This window comes from Stegostoma tigrinum, chromosome 26, assembly GCF_030684315.1.
Source record: "Stegostoma tigrinum isolate sSteTig4 chromosome 26, sSteTig4.hap1, whole genome shotgun sequence".
NCBI lineage: Eukaryota > Metazoa > Chordata > Chondrichthyes > Orectolobiformes > Stegostomatidae > Stegostoma > Stegostoma tigrinum.
Window position 1 is genome coordinate 14,271,016 of NC_081379.1, and position 19,064 is coordinate 14,290,079.

At 40.9% G+C, this 19,064-nt stretch overlaps 1 protein-coding gene across 3 annotated transcripts in view; it reads left to right on the forward strand.

Moving 5' to 3' along the window:
• The window catches only part of morc2 (MORC family CW-type zinc finger 2), a 107,147-nt gene extending 95,145 nt beyond the window's left edge, over positions 1 to 12,002 (forward strand). For all 3 annotated transcript variants that reach the window (XM_048556396.2, XM_048556397.2, XM_048556398.2), the window contains exons 23-26: positions 2,088 to 2,282; positions 2,970 to 3,063; positions 4,913 to 5,101; positions 8,097 to 12,002. In XM_048556396.2, the coding sequence (XP_048412353.1) occupies positions 2,088 to 2,282; positions 2,970 to 3,063; positions 4,913 to 5,101; positions 8,097 to 8,165 (547 nt within the window). In that variant the 3' untranslated portion in view covers positions 8,166 to 12,002. The remainder of the gene's footprint in view (positions 1 to 2,087; positions 2,283 to 2,969; positions 3,064 to 4,912; positions 5,102 to 8,096) is intronic.
• The last annotated feature ends 7,062 nt before the right edge of the window (positions 12,003 to 19,064 follow it).

The window sequence follows — 19,064 nt, forward strand, 5'->3', positions numbered from 1 at the left end:
TATATGGAATGCTCGAACCCAGAAGGCAATGGAGGCCACTTCTGTGGATACTTTCGAGAAAGAGATGGATAGAGCTCTTAAAGATAGTGGACTCAAGGGTTATGGGGATAAGGCAGGAACAGGATACTGATTATGGATGATCAGCCATGATCATAATGAATGGTGCTGGCTCGAAGGGCCGAATGGCCTACTCCACCTATTGTCTATTATCAGTCCTTGCCTGCTTTTGTTGCTGTGTATATTTGCATGCATCTTGATTAATCTGTCTCGCCTAGTTAGCCAGACCTTTCCTGGTCCATTATTCAATATAGATCAGGACTGGCTTGTGCAGAAATCTCACTTCATAAATGTTGGCATTGATGCCCATAATAAGTTCCTTTATCTTTGAGAAACTAGCTAATGACTATGAAACCAGCAAACGGAGGATAGTCATTGTGACCAGTTGTCATTTTCTTTGAATATTTTGTGATTGCAAGTTGTTTTAATTGTGTTGATTTGATATATCTCCTAAATCTCCTGGCCCCGATGGGCTACATCCTAGAGTTCTGAGGGAGGTGGCTGAGGAAATAGCGGAGGCTTTGGTCGTGATCTTTCAAAAGTCACTGGAGTCAGGGAACGTCCCAGATGATTGGAAAATTGCTGTTGTAACTCCCTCCTTTAAGAAAGGATCAAGGCAAAAGATGGAAAATTATAGGCTGATTAGCCTAACCTTGGTAGTTGGTAAAATTCTAGAATCCATTGTCAAGGATGAGATTTCTAAATTCCTGGAAGTGCAGGGTCAGATTAAAACAAGTCAGCATGGTTTTAGTAAGGGGAGGTCGTGCCTGACAAACCTGTTAGAATTCTTTGGAGGTAACAAGTATGTTAGACCAGGGAAACCCAGTAGATGCTATCTATCTAGACTTCCAAAAGGCCTTTGATACGGTGCCTCACGGGAGGCTGCTGAGCAAGGTGAGGGCCCATGGTGTTCGAGGTGAGCTACTGGCTTGGATTGAGGATTGGCTGTCTGACAGAAGGCAGAGAGTTGGGATAAAAGGCTCTTTCTCGGAATGGCAACCGGTGACGAGTGCTGTCCCACAGGGTTCAGTGTTGGGGCCACAGCTGTTCACCTTATATATTAATGATCTGGATGAAGGGACTGGGGCATTCTGGCAAAGTTTGCCGATGATACGAAGATAGGTGGACAGGCATGTAGTACTGAGGAGTTGGGGTAGCTGCAGAAAGATTTAGACAGTTTAAGAGAGTGGCCCAGGAAATGGTTGATGAAATTCAGTGTGAGGTTTTGCACTTTGGAAAAAAGAATACAGGCATGGACTATTTTCTAAACAGTGAGAAAAGTCGCAAATCAGAAGTGCAAATGGATCTGGGAGTGTTGGTATAGGATTCTCTAAAGGTTAACTTGCAGGTAGAGTCCGTAATTAAGAAAGCGAATGTAATGTTGTCGTTTATCTCAAGAGGGTTGGAATATAAAAGCAGCGATGTGCTTCTGAGGCTTTATAAAGCTCTATTTAGGCCCCATTTAGAATACTGTGTCCAATTTTGGGCCCCACACCTCAGGAAGGACATACTAGCCCTGGAGCGTGTCCAGCGGAGATTCACATGGATGATCCCTAGAATGGTAGGTTTAACGTATGATGAACGGCTAAGAATCCTGGGATTGTACTCATTCGAGTTTAGAAGGTTGAGGGGAGATCTAATAGAAACTTACTAGATAATGTATGGTTTAGAAGGGGTGGACGCTAGGAAGTTGTTTCCGTTAGGCGGGGAGACTAGGACCCGTGGGCACAGCCTTAAAGTTAGAGGGGGTAAATTTAAAACTGAACTGAGACGACATTTCTTCAGCCAGAGAGTGGTGGGCTTGTGGAATTCATTGCCGCAGAGTGCAGTGGAGGTCGGGACGTTGGATGCCTTCGAGGCGGAGATCAACAAATTCTTGATCTCAAAAGGAATGAAGGGCTACGGGGAGAGTGCAGGGAAGTGGTGTTGAAATGCCCATCAGCCATGATTTAAATGGCGGAGTGGACTTGATGGGCCAAATGGCCTTACTTCCACTCCTATGTCTTATAGTCTATATGTTATTCCTGCAGGGTTGAAAAAGGATGTATGGATGTAAGGCTGATGAAACCACCATCTCCAGAGTACCAGACGCCTGATACACTTGGTGTGGAAGAGGACATCTCTGTCGAAACAGGATCAACTTCGGACAGTACAAGAATGGAGCCAGACACAACTCAACCGACAACCAGCAAAGAGACAGTGGAAGCACTGGTGGTGAGCTTCAGGTGAGAGAACGATGGTTCGTTATGTGCCCGTCGTCCATGCCAAAGGTTGAAGAAAATGTCAGTAAAACTTTTAAACATCATGAATGTAATCAATCATGGCATCTTCATGATTTGAAAAAAATCTCCATAATGTGCCTTTCAATGTCAACAACTTAAGGCTTGTTCTGGGAAACAACATGTACTGCTAGCTCTTCCCCATGTAATTTTTAATCTGTCCTAGATATTGATTATGTAGAGCTTACTGTACTTTAGATGTTATGCTTCCAATCACAGTTTAGTGTTCCCTTGTCCATTTTCCAGCATGAATCACGGTCATAATTAGATGCTGGAACTGTGACTCTTTTATGTGCACTTCTCAGTTTGGTTGTACAGTTTATTGGATCCAAGGATCATATGTCTAACTGTGGTGACAGTAGCAATTGGCAGATTCTTCATATTCCGTGAAGCCAGCTTGATCTTATGGGTCATTGTTATACTGCATGAGCACTAATGAAGTGGCTACGAGCGCTGTCATCATTCCTTCTAAATTAGTGTTTATATGATTACTTGTTTTCAGATCAGAAACCAGTACCCAGTACTTAGTCAGGTAACCGAGAAGAGGTATTTTGCTAAACTGTTCTCGGGTTTAATTATTGTATTTTAAGGATGAGTATGTTTGCTTACTAAAATGTTCTCTTTTCTGTTTAGAAATGCATTGCGGTATTTTCTGCCACCAAATTACAGGATAACAAAGGAGGAGTTAAGTTCTATGACGCCAGAAGAGCTGGCTTCATTCCCACTGGTACGTTTTAGCACCAGATGCAAATTGCTTACTTCATATCTTTGCATTGCTTTAGCAACGGTAGATCTCACAGAATAGAGGGAAAACCAGCTATTTGGACACAGAACTGGCTCAAAGGTAGAAGACAGAAGGTCATGGTGAAGGGTCCCATTTCAAACTGGAAGCCTGTGACCATCGGTGTCCCACAAGGAATTGTGCTGGGTCCACTGATCTTCATCATTTTATATAAATGATTTAAATGTGAGCATAGATATGGTTGGTAAGTTTGCCAATGACACCAAAATTGGAGGTGTAGTGGACAGTAAATAAGGTTACCTCAGAGTACAACGGGATCTTGATCAGATGGGCCAATGGGTTGAGGAGTGGCAGATGGAGTTAAATACAGATAAATGTGAAAGTGCTGCATGTTGGAAAGGCAAATCAGGATGAGGCTTATACACTTACTAGTAAGGTTCTAGGGAGTGCTGCTGAACAAAGAGACCTTGGAATGCAGGTTCATTGAAAGTGGAGTAGCAGGTTGATAGGATAATGAAGACGGTGTTGGCATACTTATCGTTATTGGTCAGTGCATTGAGTATTGGAGTTGAGGTAATGATGCGTCTATAGGGGAATTTGTTCAGGCCACTGTAGGAATACTGCGTGCAGTTCTGGTCTCCCTGCAATAGGAACGATGTTGTGAAACTTGAAAGGGTTCAGCACAGATTTACGAGGATTTTGCCAGGGTTGGAGTGTATGGGTTATAGTCACAGCCTGAATAGACTGGGGCAATTTTCCCTGTCGTGTTTGAAGCTGAGGGGTGATCTTAAAGGATTATAAAATCATGAGAGCAGTGAATAGGGTAAATAGGCGCAAAGTCTTTTCCCTGGAATTGGGCCCAGAACTAGAGGCCATTGGTATAAGGTAGGGAGGCAGGATTTTAAAGGGCAACTTTTTCATTCAGAGGGTAGTGTTGAGAATGAGCTGCCAGGAGAAGCAGAGTAGGCTGGTACAATTGCAACATTTAAAAGCCACCTGGATGGGTATGAATAGGAAGGGTTTAGAGGGATATGGGCCAGCTGTTGGCAAATGGGACCAGATTTATTTCAGATATCTAGTCAGCATGGATGAGTTGAATCAAATGCCCTATTTCTGTGCTGTTTATCTCTATGATTCAATGACTCAATTAATGTACTGCAGAGCTGAGGGATATGTGTTGTCAAGTGCTAAAGACTTGCTACTTTGACTTCTCAAGTGATACAAATCCGGTATGATTTGTACAAGTAAAAACCATAGAACTGCAGATGCTGTAAATCAGGAGCAAAAAGGAAGTTGCTGGAAAAGCTCAGCAGGTCTGGCAGCATCTGTGAGGGAAAATGATTTGTACAAGTATTTTCTTAGCTAAGTTGATGGCATTCTTGTCTATAGGCTCAAGCCCCAACAAGATTTGAGCGTATAAAATAGGTTCATACTTGATTGGGGTACTGAAGTGTTATCTTTAGTCGTTGAGATAAACATCAATTTGTTTTGGTGGTTCGGATGAATGGAAAAGATCCCGAAACACATTTTCAAGAAAAGGCAGCCTCTTGAAATAACAAAGCAATAATAAGTGGTAACCGCTTACAACGTGGCAAGTGTTGATCTAAATCAGTAAACGCTGTGCAGCACACCCGCAGTACAGCTCTGTGTGTCATCTTGGGTTTTGTTTTCTGGTCACTGGAGTGGGATTTGAACTCTCAACCTCCTTTATTCAGAAGGGAAATTGCGGTAAATGAAAATGAAGTTTTTTGATGGGGTAAAACTGCAAACCAAGGAAGTTGTTTTCTGTAACTACTATCCTGAAATTATCTTTTTCTCTTTTGTGTGAAAACAGAAAGATTATTTTGAACAGTATGAGGAGGGATTGAAGAACCTCTGCACTGCCTATCAGACAAGGGCTGAAGAGCGTGTCCGAGCAACTGAGAAAAAGCTGCAGCAAAATGATGCAGAGCTGACAGATGCGCAGGAAAAGCTCTGTAAATTGCGAAATAACATTGTGGAGCTGTTGCGGAAAGTACAAGAGGTAACACTGCCAATTGAGCATATCAATGTTCAGAGTTATGTATACAGTGCTTAAGAACAAGACTTGGATATAGTGGTACTGCACTCTGAAAGTAGTTTCGAGCCCAAGCTAAGAAGATCTGAATACTAAGTTGAAATCTGAAATTGAGTTCCAGTTACAAATAGATGGTCTCACTTTGAGGTCACCAAGGATAACGTTGTAGTTGGGAATGTCACACTGAGCACTTCTCTATGGAATGTCTTAACATAATTATTGTAATAATATAAAGAGCAATACTGAGAATCTGAATTCTGCTGGAACTTGGTCTTGATATTTGGTTGTAAAATTCAAACGCTACTTCAGCATCAGCGACTTGCATTTGTGTAACGTCTCTATATGAAAAATCTCTCAATAGTTATCATTATTTTGGAAAGGTAAAATCTGAGAGTGATAAAGAAATGTACTTGAGCTTCAGTAGCAAGTGGGCTGAGAGTTATTGCAACATGCCATCAGCATATTGGCAGAAACTGACACTGTCTTCAATAATGTCACCAAGAGGCACTATGAAGAAAAGGTTGAGACCATTTCTAGATCTCGCAATACTCGGCTCAAGTACAAATGTTCATTTTCGAAATTATAGCACCGAAGCAAACCATTTGACCCACTGTCTATAATTGAGCTCTCTTATGAACACAACACTGAAAGCTTTGATACTTAACACTAACTCAAGTATTGTACAAAATTTAGATAATTGTGAGAGGTTGCATTTTGATATGGCGAACCAGGGAAGGACTTGCTCAGTTAATTCTAAGGCCCACGAGAATACTGTCAACAGAGACCCCTAGGGGTGCAGGTGCATAATTGTTGAAAGTGGAGTTGCCAGTAGACAGGGTGGCAAAGAAGGCATTTGCACCCTTCCTTTCTTTGGTCAGAACATTTAGTATAGGAGTTAGGATATGATTGTGTGGCTGTACAAGACATTAGTGAGGCCACTTGTGGAATACTGTGTTCAGTTCTGTCAGAAGGATGTTGTTAAACTTGAGAGGATGCAGAAAAGATTTACAAGGATGTTCCCGGGACTGGAGAGTTTGAACTGTGGGGTGAGGTTGAATAGGCTGGGTATTTTTTCCCTGGAGTGCTGGAGGCAGGGAGATGACGTTAAAGGGGCCGATAAAATCATGAAAAGCAGGATAGGATGAATATCCAAAATCTTTTTCCCAGGGTGGGGGAGTTCCAAAACATAGAGAGCATAGATTTAAGGTGAAGGGAAAGATTTAGAAAAGATCTGAGGGACAATTTTTTCATGCAAAGGGTGATACATGTACGGATTGAGCTGCCAGAGAAAAGCCTTTTAAAAGACACAAAAATAGGAAGGCTTTAGATGGATATAGGCTAGGTCAGATTAAGATATTTGGTCAGCACAGACAAGTTGGACTGAGCATTGGTTGACTTTCTCTTCTCACTGAGGTCAATTGTGGCTCCTGAGCTTTGATCAGCAACCAGAGGAAAAATCTTGAGGTCTAGATAGTTCAGTCAAGACATGTCTTCACCAGCTGAACTAGAGTGAACAAACTCCAGAACATGTGACTAACCATAGGAAGTTCAACATTGGGTCTGATCAGTCCATTTTAAGAATCTGATTTTTGGCCATTATCTATTATTTGAATTCCAAATTCTTTCAAGACAAACTGTTCAACAATAACTGAAATTTTCCCTGTAAGTCTGTGTCCGTGTCCAAGTCCAAGTCTGTGCTGTCTGATTCTATAACAACATTATTGCAATTTAAGATCATTAATTTTACACAGTACATCACTGCAGTAAATAAATCTACAGCATTTACTTATCTTCAGTACTTTCTGTAGCTGATGTACTGTTCCAGGAAACATTCAGGAGTGATCTTTCCCCTGATTATTTCTTTAGGAAAGCCAGACTAATTATGTACAGATTTAAAAGAATCACATGCTATGGAGAAAAGGTTGGAGTTGAACAAGCTGTGTTGTTTGCAGAGATGGCAGTATGCCTTTTGGGCTCTTGCTTGTAGACTAGTAACAGTGCAGTGGAATCACTTGTCAACATAGTTTAGATTAGAACAAAAACAAAGTTGCTGGAAAAACTCAGCAGGTCTGGCAGCATCTGTGAAGGAGAAATCGGAGTTAACGTTTCGAGTCCGGTGACTCTTCCTCAGACCCCTCAGTTTAGGTTAGTATGTGTATGTTATGGGACCAGAATTGTATCAGTTGCATTGTGAGATAGGATATGGAAATAGTCACCTTACATACACAGCACTTGAGAACAAGATAAAAAGAAAGTTAGATCTGGCAGCATTTGTACAGAGAGGATTAGTTAATTTTGACTCCAGTATGGCTTCTGTTTGGAACTCAGAATTATATTGGACTAGATTGCTGTATAAATGCTGTCAGATCTGCTGACTTTCTCCAATTCTTTGTTTTTTGCCTTAAGACGGTAGAATTTTATGGAAAACTTGCAAATTTAAAGCCTTTTACAGGGAAAGTTTAAGTGATTGTTGAACAGTTTGTCTTGAAAGAAGTTGGAATTCAAATAATAGATAATGGGCAAAACATCAGATTCTTAAAATGGTCTGTTCAGCCCCAATGTCAAACTTCCTATGGGTAGTCACATGTTTTGGAGTTTGTTCACTCTAGTTCAGCTGGTGAAGACACGTCTTGACTGAACTAACTAGACCTCAAGATTTTTCCTCTGGTTGCTGATCAAAGCTCAGGAGCCACAGTTGACCTCTGAGAACAGAAAGTCAACCAATGCTCACGTGGTCGAGTACCACCCAATGATCTGTATCAGGAAATTTGCCTCTGTGACAGCATGCCAAAGCAGCACTGTGCCTGTCTGTTTTCAGTCTTGTTAAAGGCTTCCAGTATTTGCCATGCATGAAGTTGTGTACTTAAGTAAGATACTTGAGTGTTACAGAAGCAATAAAAAATGTAGTCTGTGTAATATAGTGTTGAATAATGGTAATTGATCTTTATTTTTGCTTTAACAGGATATTGAAATTAACACAGATGATGAGCTTGATGCATACATTGAGGAACTAATTACAAAAGTGGACTGATGTGGATGCTACCATACCTGCCACAAAGTGGGTCGGAAAGTTTGTTGGCACACTGCTGCAAAGTGGACTAAAAAAAATTAGCAGTGTTTTAGAAAAGAGTTACTTCATTTTGAGGTTTTAGCTTTAAAGTTTTACACCTTGTTCAATGAGCTTGGAATTTTGTATTATATTTATTAAAAATACAACTACTTTTTTTGGTCAGTCTTTCTCCAGTCCATATCTGACGGCTGTTTATTCTCCCAGAAACCACCTAGTTTCTAGGCTGTGTGGACAGCAGTTGTCTGTTTGAAACTTGTGTACATCTTGCACACTGCCTTTCTTTTCCTCTTGCTTAGCAGGTGTTGACGTTTCAGAACCTGTTGCAGTCGTACTGCCATTCCTGTGCCATCTAAGCACATTCTTCACATAAATGCTTTAATTGGTGACACTATATTCAAGTTTGTTCTTACCTTCGTGACAAATGCATTTTGTAGTGGGGTTCCGTGAATCAGGAACAAGGTAAATATAGATGTTATGCAAGCCCAAAAGTTTACTTTCTCTTGGCTGAAATGTCAGTCTTGTTGATATGAGAGTGGGTCTTTAACTCTGAGAATAGTCACCTGAACAGTTTAAAGCCTGTGTTTAGTTCTCTTTGTGGTAGTGTCTTCTGGCAAGAATATATATCACCCTGCTCATTCCTTAAGCTGCCCCTCCCAAAGATTGCAAGTCTTATTGACAGCAGCATGGTGATTTGGAGACTTTGATAGTTCTAATGATGGAATTGCAGTTCTTTCTGCATGATCGCTCTCAAGATTATCTGGGTGCATTCTAACATTTCAAGCTGCAAAATTTAGTTTTCATTGACAAAGGGTTATCCGACAGAATGCTATTCCCCAATAAACAAAGTGGAACAACCCATTTTGAGAGCACCCGTTCCTACTTCTTCACCATTTTGAGTGAGCAGAGTATATTCAAAAAGGGACTACTGAAATGCTGCTGTCCAAAGACAGCTCTATCCCAACCAGGGTCAGAGGCACCCATGTTGCCAACCTTGTCCCTAGCACCAATTCCCCTTCACATCAGGACTTGCTAAATGGTGTAACCTTGCAGATGAATCAGTTGATTCATTTTCCAGATTTAAGAGTAGAAAGAATTCTCCTGACTTCAGGAATGCAACAATTGTGAATACAGGAATGATAATCACATTTAAAAACTATTGAGGTATTTCCTCTTGTCCCTGCCTGGGACAATGACACATCCCATTCACTGACAGATACTGAACAGGTTTTGCGGTGATAAGCATTATCTGCTACTTGGACTTGAGAAGCATGCAGATTCTTAGTTTATATTTCAGTATACAGGTAGATGACAAATCCTTAATGACACAGGTTTTAAGGATTTGGTAAAAATAAATCTTGTGCAGTGTCATGGACAGAGAATGATGTGGTTTGATGCAGGTACTTTGTTGTTTTGATCACGGCTGGTGGCAATACCAGACAAAGTGGTTTCTGACTTGCTTACCGTGGTGATCAGTCACTGAACATATCAACAAGAGGCTGTTGATTAACTTTGCTGTTTTGTTAAAAGTACATTACACAAAAGGGGAAACAAAACAGCTACACTCTACAAGAATTATTTGAAATGGTCTTATTACAAATGTCAGATATAAATATTCAACCCTTTTGCCCTCAACCACAGCCTTGCAGATAATCAAACTCCATTGAAAGATCACCTGCTCCCATTTTATAAGCTTTCAGTCAGTATGGCTGTAAGTAGTTTCTTTGTCACAGCTCTGCATTTACTTGGTCATCTTTCAGTTGGTATCTCTCGCTGAGACCCTTAAACTGCAAACGCAACTAATTTCTTAATAATGATTTCCTCAAACTCCTTTCATGTTCTCCTGTTTCTGGAACTTCTCTCTTGCTAACAATAAGCCACTCAGGACTTTGTTTGTGTTATGTCCTGATTATTTTAGAGACTTAAGGCCTGTAACAGCAGCAACATAGATTTTTGTTTCCTCTGATTTGTTTCTCTAAAAGAAGTCTGCATACACTCTGGCCTTTTGACTAGCTGTTGTTTTTAAAAAAGATTTCCATCTCCAAATTTCACAGGGGACTTTGTTCTGAGGCACAGCTCATCTTTTTTTTTACCTCTATCATCATCTTGTTTCTCAGCATTGAACTATTCACCCTAAGGATTTTAAAACACAGACAAACTTCCAGATCACATTTTACCACTCAAAACAGAAACCGAAATTTATCTCTCTTCTTAAACATATACAACAGATCCAAATTCAAGCTATGCATAGTACTGTCCATCTTAGGACCGAAGTTTCCAAATTAAAATAATATACCATGACCCTTCATTACAATGTTTCTACAAATCAAACTAACAGATGCTTTGACCTGTATCCCTGGGAAAAGGCCTAACAAGGAGATGTAAAAGTTTTCACCTCTTCAAAGCAAGTTACATCACCATCAACCAAAACTCTACTGCTGACACCCTCGTGACTGAATGAAATCGCAGATGCATAGAAATCTGATGAAGAATGTGCTCAAGTCTACAAGACCTATAAGATATCGAACTAGGCCATTCAACCCATCAAATCTGAAATCTGTTTTGCTAACCAATGAGATGGAGATCATGGCTGCCCTGAATGATTAATTTCACTTTGTCTTTTCTCCATAACCCTGTCTCCCCTTTCTAATTAAAAATGTCTGTTTCAGCCTTTCATAGACTTAATGACCCAACCTCAATGGTTGTTTGCTGTCAATTATTCCATAGACTCACCATCCTCAAGCAATTCCTCCTCCATCTCTGTCTAAAATGTGCAATCTTTTATTCTGAGATGATGCCCTGTGGTCTGAGGTTCTCCCACAAAGGGGAAATAAACTCAGTTACCCTGAAGGTAGTGGTCACTAGGAACAGACAATAAATGCTGGCAACCTAGTGACACCATGAGTGTTTTGTAATGGTTAGGAGAGAGGACAGGGAAGGGAATGTCATGACATCAAATGTCATGTGATCATGCTCCCTTTTGCAATCTCAAGAAGCAGCTATAGTAAGAGATTTTGTAATTGTTTAGGTAAAGAAACCATTAACTGACATTTTCAGCAGTTCACCCTACCCAAGATCTAAAATATGTTAACATCCAGTAATTATTCAAGAAAGAAGTAGATATGTTTCTGATGAAAGGCTAGAAAAGGGCTATGAAGAGCAGGTGGGGAAACGGAGTTGAGACCAGGATAAGCTCAGCCATGATCATGTTGAATGGTGGAGTGAACTCGAAGGGCTGAATTGCTTACTCCTGCTCCTAATTCCTATGTTCCTAACTATAACATTGTAGAGCAAATATTGTGAGACACATTTTCAAGGTAGTGGTATTTGTTAAAGAATATAGCCCCAGGAAAAGGCCATTCAGCCCACAAGCCTGCATTGAGACATGACACCTTTCTAAACTTAAAAAGCTTTTGCCTCCGTGGTCTACACTCCTCTACTCCCCACCTACATGTATACATCCAGATGCCACAAATGTTGCCATTGTATCTGGTTCTACCACCTTTGGCAGTGCTTCCACGCACTTGCCACTCTGTTTTTAAAAAAAACTTGTCTCAAATCTCTATTAAACTTTCCCACTTTTATCTTAAATCTATCTACCCTAGTAACTGACATTTTTACCCTTTGATCAAGACTTGAAGGTCCATTGTATTGATGCGTGTCAGAATTTTGTAAAATTCTATCGGGTCGCCTATCAATCTCCATTGTTCAAATGAAAACTAAGTTTGTTCAATCTCTCCTCATAATTAGAGATAGTAGGAACTGCAGATGCTGGAGAATCTGAGATAACAAGGTGTAGAGCTGGATGAACACAGCAGGCCAAGCAGCATTAGAGGAGCAGGAAAGCTGATGTTTCTCTAGGCCCAAAACATCAGCTTCCCTGCTCCTCTGATGCTGCTTGGCCTGCTGTGTTCATCCAGCTCTACACCTTGTTATCTCCTTATAATTAATAGCCTCCAAACCAGATGACATCCTGGTAAACCTTTTGTGTACCGTCTCGAAAGCCCCAAAATCTTCCTGGCTACCAGAGTGATACGCAGTATTCCAAATGTGGCCTAATGTGTTCTAGACAGCTGCACCATGACATGCCAGTTATACTCAATGCCCTGTCAATAAAGGCAAGCATGCCACAGTGTGAACTTCTGACTTCAAGGTGATTTCTTGATGTGCAGTTACACAGTGGCTGAGCAATTTTTTTTAAAAAAGGCTAATGTTTGAACTTTCAGTTTTATTTCTTTATTTACTACTTAAAACTCAAAGTCTTCAATGTGCAACTTTTAATTTCTGTTGTATACTTTATGCTATACTATAATTATTGCAATGTTTAACTTTTAACTTTGTTCTTTCTTCAACCCTGTACCCGAGGTGCTGCCTTGGGTGGCAACGTTATACACTTTTCACTGTACTCCTGTACTTTATACTTGAGTACACATGGCAATAAAATCAGAATCAAATCAAATGACTACCTTATCCACTTATGTTTCCATTTCCAGGGAACTGTGGACCTATACACCTAGATCCCTCTTATATGTTGATCCTTTAATGATGTTACAGATGTTCTTGTCATGAATAGAACATGTTAAGGAAAAAGAAATGTGAAGAGGTGGGCAAATGCCAAAACTCTTGCCATGTTAATCTTAGAAACACATGCAGAGCGGATGTAGTAGACCAGCAGGTATTAGGAAGTAGCATTGAGAATAGAATATTGTTTTCAGTAATAGATACACCAGACTGTAATATTACTGCTCTATGAATTCCTTGTCTTATAGTATTTAGTCTTATTATGCAATAAATCCAAGTCCTGAAAGTGGTTGTTGACCTTCTCAACCAGCCTGAATGAACCCTAGCTCATGGATGTCAGCATAAAAACACAAAAAAATAATTTCAAACCTACTTGTACCTGTCCTCTATTAGACCTATGAGTAGACTTTCCAGTCAGGGACAGTAATTCAAAATGGGCTCAGGCTGATTTTTAGGCTATCTAGCCCAGGGACAAAGTATAAATCCCATTGGAATATGGTAAAATCAACTCAAACCAACAGTGGAAAAGTTGGACCCTTCACATCTGTATAGTTCAGTACTATTGTGCAGTGTGTTTAGCAATCAGGGACAGAGAGATTTCAGTCTTTATTTGTGCTGGGGAAAATCGTAAAGATCCGAAACTCACATGGAATTAGCATTTTCAAGGAAGAAGACTTTAGATAAGCTTTCCATTAAAGTTCTGTGCAGCTTACATATAAACCAGAACAGTGATTAAATATCCTCCTCTGACTTGTTTATTCCAGAGCAGGTGTCATGGTCAGTTTTTTTTATTGCTGTCCTTTGTCTTGAAGACAATTGAAGCTCCGTAACTGCCACTTTTCTAGAGATGGTTAAAGAGCACTGACCAGGCATTGAGGTCAAGGGGTTGTTTCAGTAATATTCAGCATATTGCAATCCTTATTACATTAAGCTAGTAAATTCAGTAACCTTTACAGAAATGTAAGTAATTGGGCATAGGAATTGGAGTAGGTCATTGAACTTGCTCCAGCATTTAATATAATTGTGACTGAACATTTCAATAGTTTTTACCCGTGCTATCCTCAAACTTTCGTGCCATCAATAATCAAAAATTTATTAATATCTATTTTAAATGCACTAAAAGTCTCAATTTCTACAACCTTCTAGGGTAGAGAACTCTGAAGGTTCACCACCCTCTTAAAAATGCTTCTCATTTTGATCCTAAATGGCACCCTTCTTATTTTTCACTCATCCGCCCTGGTTCTAGACTGTCCAAACAGGGGAAACATGTACACTGACCCTCTCCATTCCTTTCAGTTTTTTTACCAATTAGATCAACTCTCATTCTTCAAAACACTAGAGAATATAATCCCCGTTTTTCCAGTCTCTCTTTATAGGACCATCCTGCCAAGTTCTGGTAAAATCTTTACTGCCCTCCCTCGATAGAAATAATCCTTTCACGTGATAACAAGGTGAAAAGTGTGCACAATACTCCAGGTACCTACACAATTGAAACAAAGTTTCACTATAGCTGTATTCAAACCCTCATGCAGTAAGGGTTAACCTTGTGTTAGCTTTTATAGCTTGCTACGCCTGCATGTTGGCCTTTAATAACTTCCTGACAAGCTCACCCAAATCCCTTTGCATGTCTACACTTTTCAGCCTTGCCATTTAAGAAATATTATAGACGTCTGTTCTTCCCACTTCACATTTTCATGTTCTTCCCTAATCATTTAAGCTTGTCTAAATCTTCCTCACAATACACATTCCAGCTTAGTTTTGTATCTACTCTCAAATTTGAACATTTACATTTGGTTCCTGAGTTCTAATCATTGATTATTATTGTGAACCAATGAGGCCCAAGTACTAATCCTTGTAGTACCTCACCTAGTCAGTCTGCCAATGAGAGTAATCTATTCATGCCTACTATTTTGTCTGTAATCTAGTGCTTAATCCATCTGTTTTAATTTTGCTACCTTGCTTCCTGTAGGAGGGACCTTATCAAAAGTCTTCTGAAAATCTAAATATAGTACATCCATTGACTCCTTTATCAATTTAGTTAGTATCATCCTCAAAAAAAACTTATTTTTCCATTCACATCCATGTTATGCCCAATCTTTGTTATCCAAGTGACCATTATCACAACCTTTATGATTGGAAAATTACCAGAATCTACTACTGAGATAAGTCTGACTAGTCCAAAGATTCTTCCCACTTATAGTCCTTTAAAGACTATCGATAATTGGTGTATATTCATGCCTGACTTTCACAACCTCTCATTCAAATTCAGCACCCTTGCTTCACATTGAACTGCCTCATGTTCAAACATAATGTTAAACCTTTATTATTAAGCATTTATAATGCGTTGTGTGTGAAGTATTACAAGATTTGGACCCTGCATAGAAAGAGTTTACAATAGGTGCTGAGGGATTGCCAATTGACGATCTTTACAATGCATCCAAACTGCATTAAATTTACAGTTTCAATTCAGTTGTTTGAATTCAAAGTAATTTGTTTATCTAGAACATAAGATTGTTGAATTTAATAAAACCACAAATTTAAATAGGACAGGAACACAAAAGACCTGAATTTTACAGCACAGGATACTATTGACTTGCCTATTTCCTGAAAGTATCAAAGTCTACAGAATTTACAGAACAAGTGGCCATTCATTGCAATTGGTTCATGGGGGTATTTATGCCCAATAAAAGTTGCCTCCCATCCCCATGTCTAACCTTGCCTGTATACCTTCCTATTTCCTCCAACCACTCATGTTTTTAACTATTCAAGTGCATTTTCTTTGTAAATCATAGGATGTGGGCATCACTGGTTAGGTCTGCACTTATAGCCCATCCCTAATTGCCCTGGTGTTGATGAACTGCATTTTTAAACCACTGTTTAGGGGCACCTATGTGATTGAAATTCTGGAATAGGAGAAGCTGCCTGGCATTTCTTCAGCTATGGTGTGAAAGAGTTTGTGGTTGTGATTAACTGCCTGCCAACCAAGCAAGCTTCTACAAACTCTGAATTGTGTTTTGCAGAGGATATTGTGCAAGGGCACATATCTGGAAACCAGGGCAATATTTTAGCCTTTCTTGGTCTGGCATCCTCCTCCCTGGTCTACTCTTGAGAACCTACTTGCACGAGCGTCTTTCTTGGTCTCAGTCCTACAAAAGTGACAAATCTGCACAATTCAAAGTCATGGCTTCCTTGCCAAGGCTGGCAAGAATTTAAAAAGTCACTTCTTTTGCATTTTAATATGGCACACACCTGCAATATGAGGAAAATTGAGCAAGTTTTAAGTATGTAAAAGGAAATTGCCATTCTCCCAGAGAGCTGCGCTCATTAGAGGTGACTGCTAGTAACTTTAACCTGGAGAACACCACATCTTGTGAGGTTGCGAAGGCAGAGCCTTATGTTGATCACAACCGATGTGGGAATTGAACCCATACCATTGGTGTTACTCTGTATCGCAAATCAGTTGTCCAGCCAACTGGACCCTAAGGCTAAGTATTTAAAACCATATTGAAAAGGCAATTATAAACAGCAGTGATCAACCCTTGAGATAACAAGTTGTAGAGCTGGATGAACACAGCAGGCCAAGCAGCATCAGAGGAGCAGGAGAACTGATGTTTTGGGCCCAGACCCTTCTGAAGACCCTTGTTCCCTGTCGCATAGGTGCTGGCATTTTTGCCTTAAAATATTTCTGGTAAGATAATATATGAATAAAATTGTCAGAAGTGAATACATTCCAAATTGAATATTACAGAAATAAAATAGAATGCAAGTTTTCTTCATACAGCATTTCCAATATAAGATTCATGAATACAGTTTCCAATACTCTTGATATTCACAAAATGAATTCCATGTGAGGCATCTAACTTGAGGATTTCTACAAAATTTCCATTCCCTTCATTGACCAATGGCTTAGATGCTGATATTTCCTCAATTCACCTCAGAGGCAAGATTTGATAGATGTCAGTACGTTGTCCTGCATAATTCTTGGCATTGGAGGACCAGTGTGTTTTTGGCAAACTTGAGAGCATCTTTCATCATATTTATGATCTTGCAGCCACAATAAGTGTTGTTTTCTCAGTATGCAACTCTGGGAGCTGTCCACAAGTAGAGTGACACATACCAGAGCTACTCCAGATGAACAGCGACAAAAAAAATATTGCTTTGTCAGACTTCCCTACAAAGACACATTCCAGAAGGAAGTGGATAACTTTTTCTTTTCCTCACCAGAATCGCCTCTAGGGCAATGACTGCAACAGTGAGACTAATCAAGCAGGAAGGACATGAGAGCGTGGGCGGTTGTTGCCATCGGCCAAGCTACTACTATGTGCTTTTTGGAAAGTCTGGTGATCAGGATTTCTGCCACACAATTTCAAGTTTGCTCTGGGAGCAAAGTGATACCACCTACTGTCTAAATTGAGGAATTTGCTTGATGACAGCTACTTGATGGACGGCTGGCCAAAGGGGATTTTCAGCATATACTTTACCAGAAAGGATAAATGGTATAGTACGTTCAAATGAATGAACCATTGCATGGCAACATGCCCAGGCTTCATCCTTAGCCAAAGATAAAGCTTAAATAGACAGCGATGCTTGGTGTTTGTGTAACAAGGGTCTGTATACAGCCTGATGCTACTGCACACAAAGATGACCATCAGGACAAAAGGTGATGCTGGGTCCATGGTTTTCCTGTGATCAAGAGGTTTGTACATCATGTCCATGTGACTGTGGTCCATATTTAACCTCCAGACAATGCAACATACGGCTAGGGTGACCATAAGTGAGGAATGGGCCAAACCTGTGCTGTATAACAGCACAAATGGCCAGGTTCTTACACCAAGCAATTCACAAACAACCAGTTTTTGTTTCACTATAGCAACAAGACCTGAACATGAAGGAGCCAGACTGCAGAGTCAAGATGTACAGCTGGATGAACACAGCAGGCCAAGCAGCATCATAGGAGCAGGAAAGCTGACGTTTCAGGCCTAGACCCTACATCAGAAATGGGGGAGGGGAAGGAGGTTATGAAATAAATAGAAGGAGGCAGGTAGGAGATGGATAGAGGAGAAGATAGGTGGAGAGGAGACAAACAGGTCAAAGAGGCGGGGATGGAACCAGTAAAGGTGAGTGTAGTTGGGACGGTAGGGAGGAGATAGGTCAGTCCAGGGAGGACGGACAGGCCAAGGGGGTGGGATGATGTTAGTAGGTAGGAGATGGGGGTGGGGGTTGAGGTGGGAGGAGGGGATAGGTGGGAGGAAGGACAGGTAAGGGAGGTGGGGACAAGCTGGGCTGGTTTTGGGAATGCGGTGGGGGAGGGGAGATTTAGAAGCTTGCCAAGTCCACGTTGATACCATTGGGCTGCAGGGTTCCCAAGCAGAATACGAGTTGGGTAGGTTGCAGGAACAGCACCTCATATTCTGCTTGGGAACCCTGCAGCCTTATGGTATCAACGTTGACTTCACAAACTTCAAAATCTCCCCTCCCCATACTGCATCGCAAAACCAGCCAGCTCATCCCCGCCTTCCTAACCTGTCCTTCCACCTATCCCCTCTTCCCACCTCAAGATCCAGCCACATCTCCTACCTACTAACCTCATCCTGCCGCTTTGACCTGTCTGTCCTCCCTGGACTAACCTATCTCCTCCCCACCTCCACTCACCTTTACTGGCTCCATCCCTGTCTCTTTGACCAGTCTGTCTCCTCTCCACCTATCTTCTCCCCTTTCTATCTTCAATCCGCCTCCCCCTGTCTCCCTATTTATTTCAGAACCTCCTTCCCCTCCCCCATTTCTGAAGAAGGGTCTAGGCTGGAAACGTCAGATTTCCTGCTCCTCTGCTGCTGCTTGGCCTTGCTGTGTTCATCCAGCTTTACACGTTGTTATCTCAGATTCTCCAGCATCTGCAGTTCCTACTATCTCTGAAACTTAAGATTCAACCCGGATCCCAAAGAACATATCCTTGCTCTTACCATGTTTTAGTTTGCCTCCCAAGGTCTGGTTGCAGATGTTTTTTACAGTGATCCACAGTAGACAGTGGTGACATCCAAACATAAACAGGCTTTGACCTGAGTGCCTGCACTTCCTGGGGTTGTCGACCCTCTTGCACCCCATGTGTCGGCATCCTTTCTGATAGACTCAGAAAGCGTTCACTGCGACAGGTGACCATGGGACAGTGCCAGACAGCCCTGCCTTCATCCAGATTTGATTGGAAAGTTTCCAATTCCCACCCTTTGGTCAAAATTGTTCTACTTACATTTGTTTAGAGCAGTGGCTCCCATTACGGATGCCCTCTCCAAAATCGAGCAGGTACATCATATAAATAAAAGCAATGTACTGCAGATGCCAAAAATT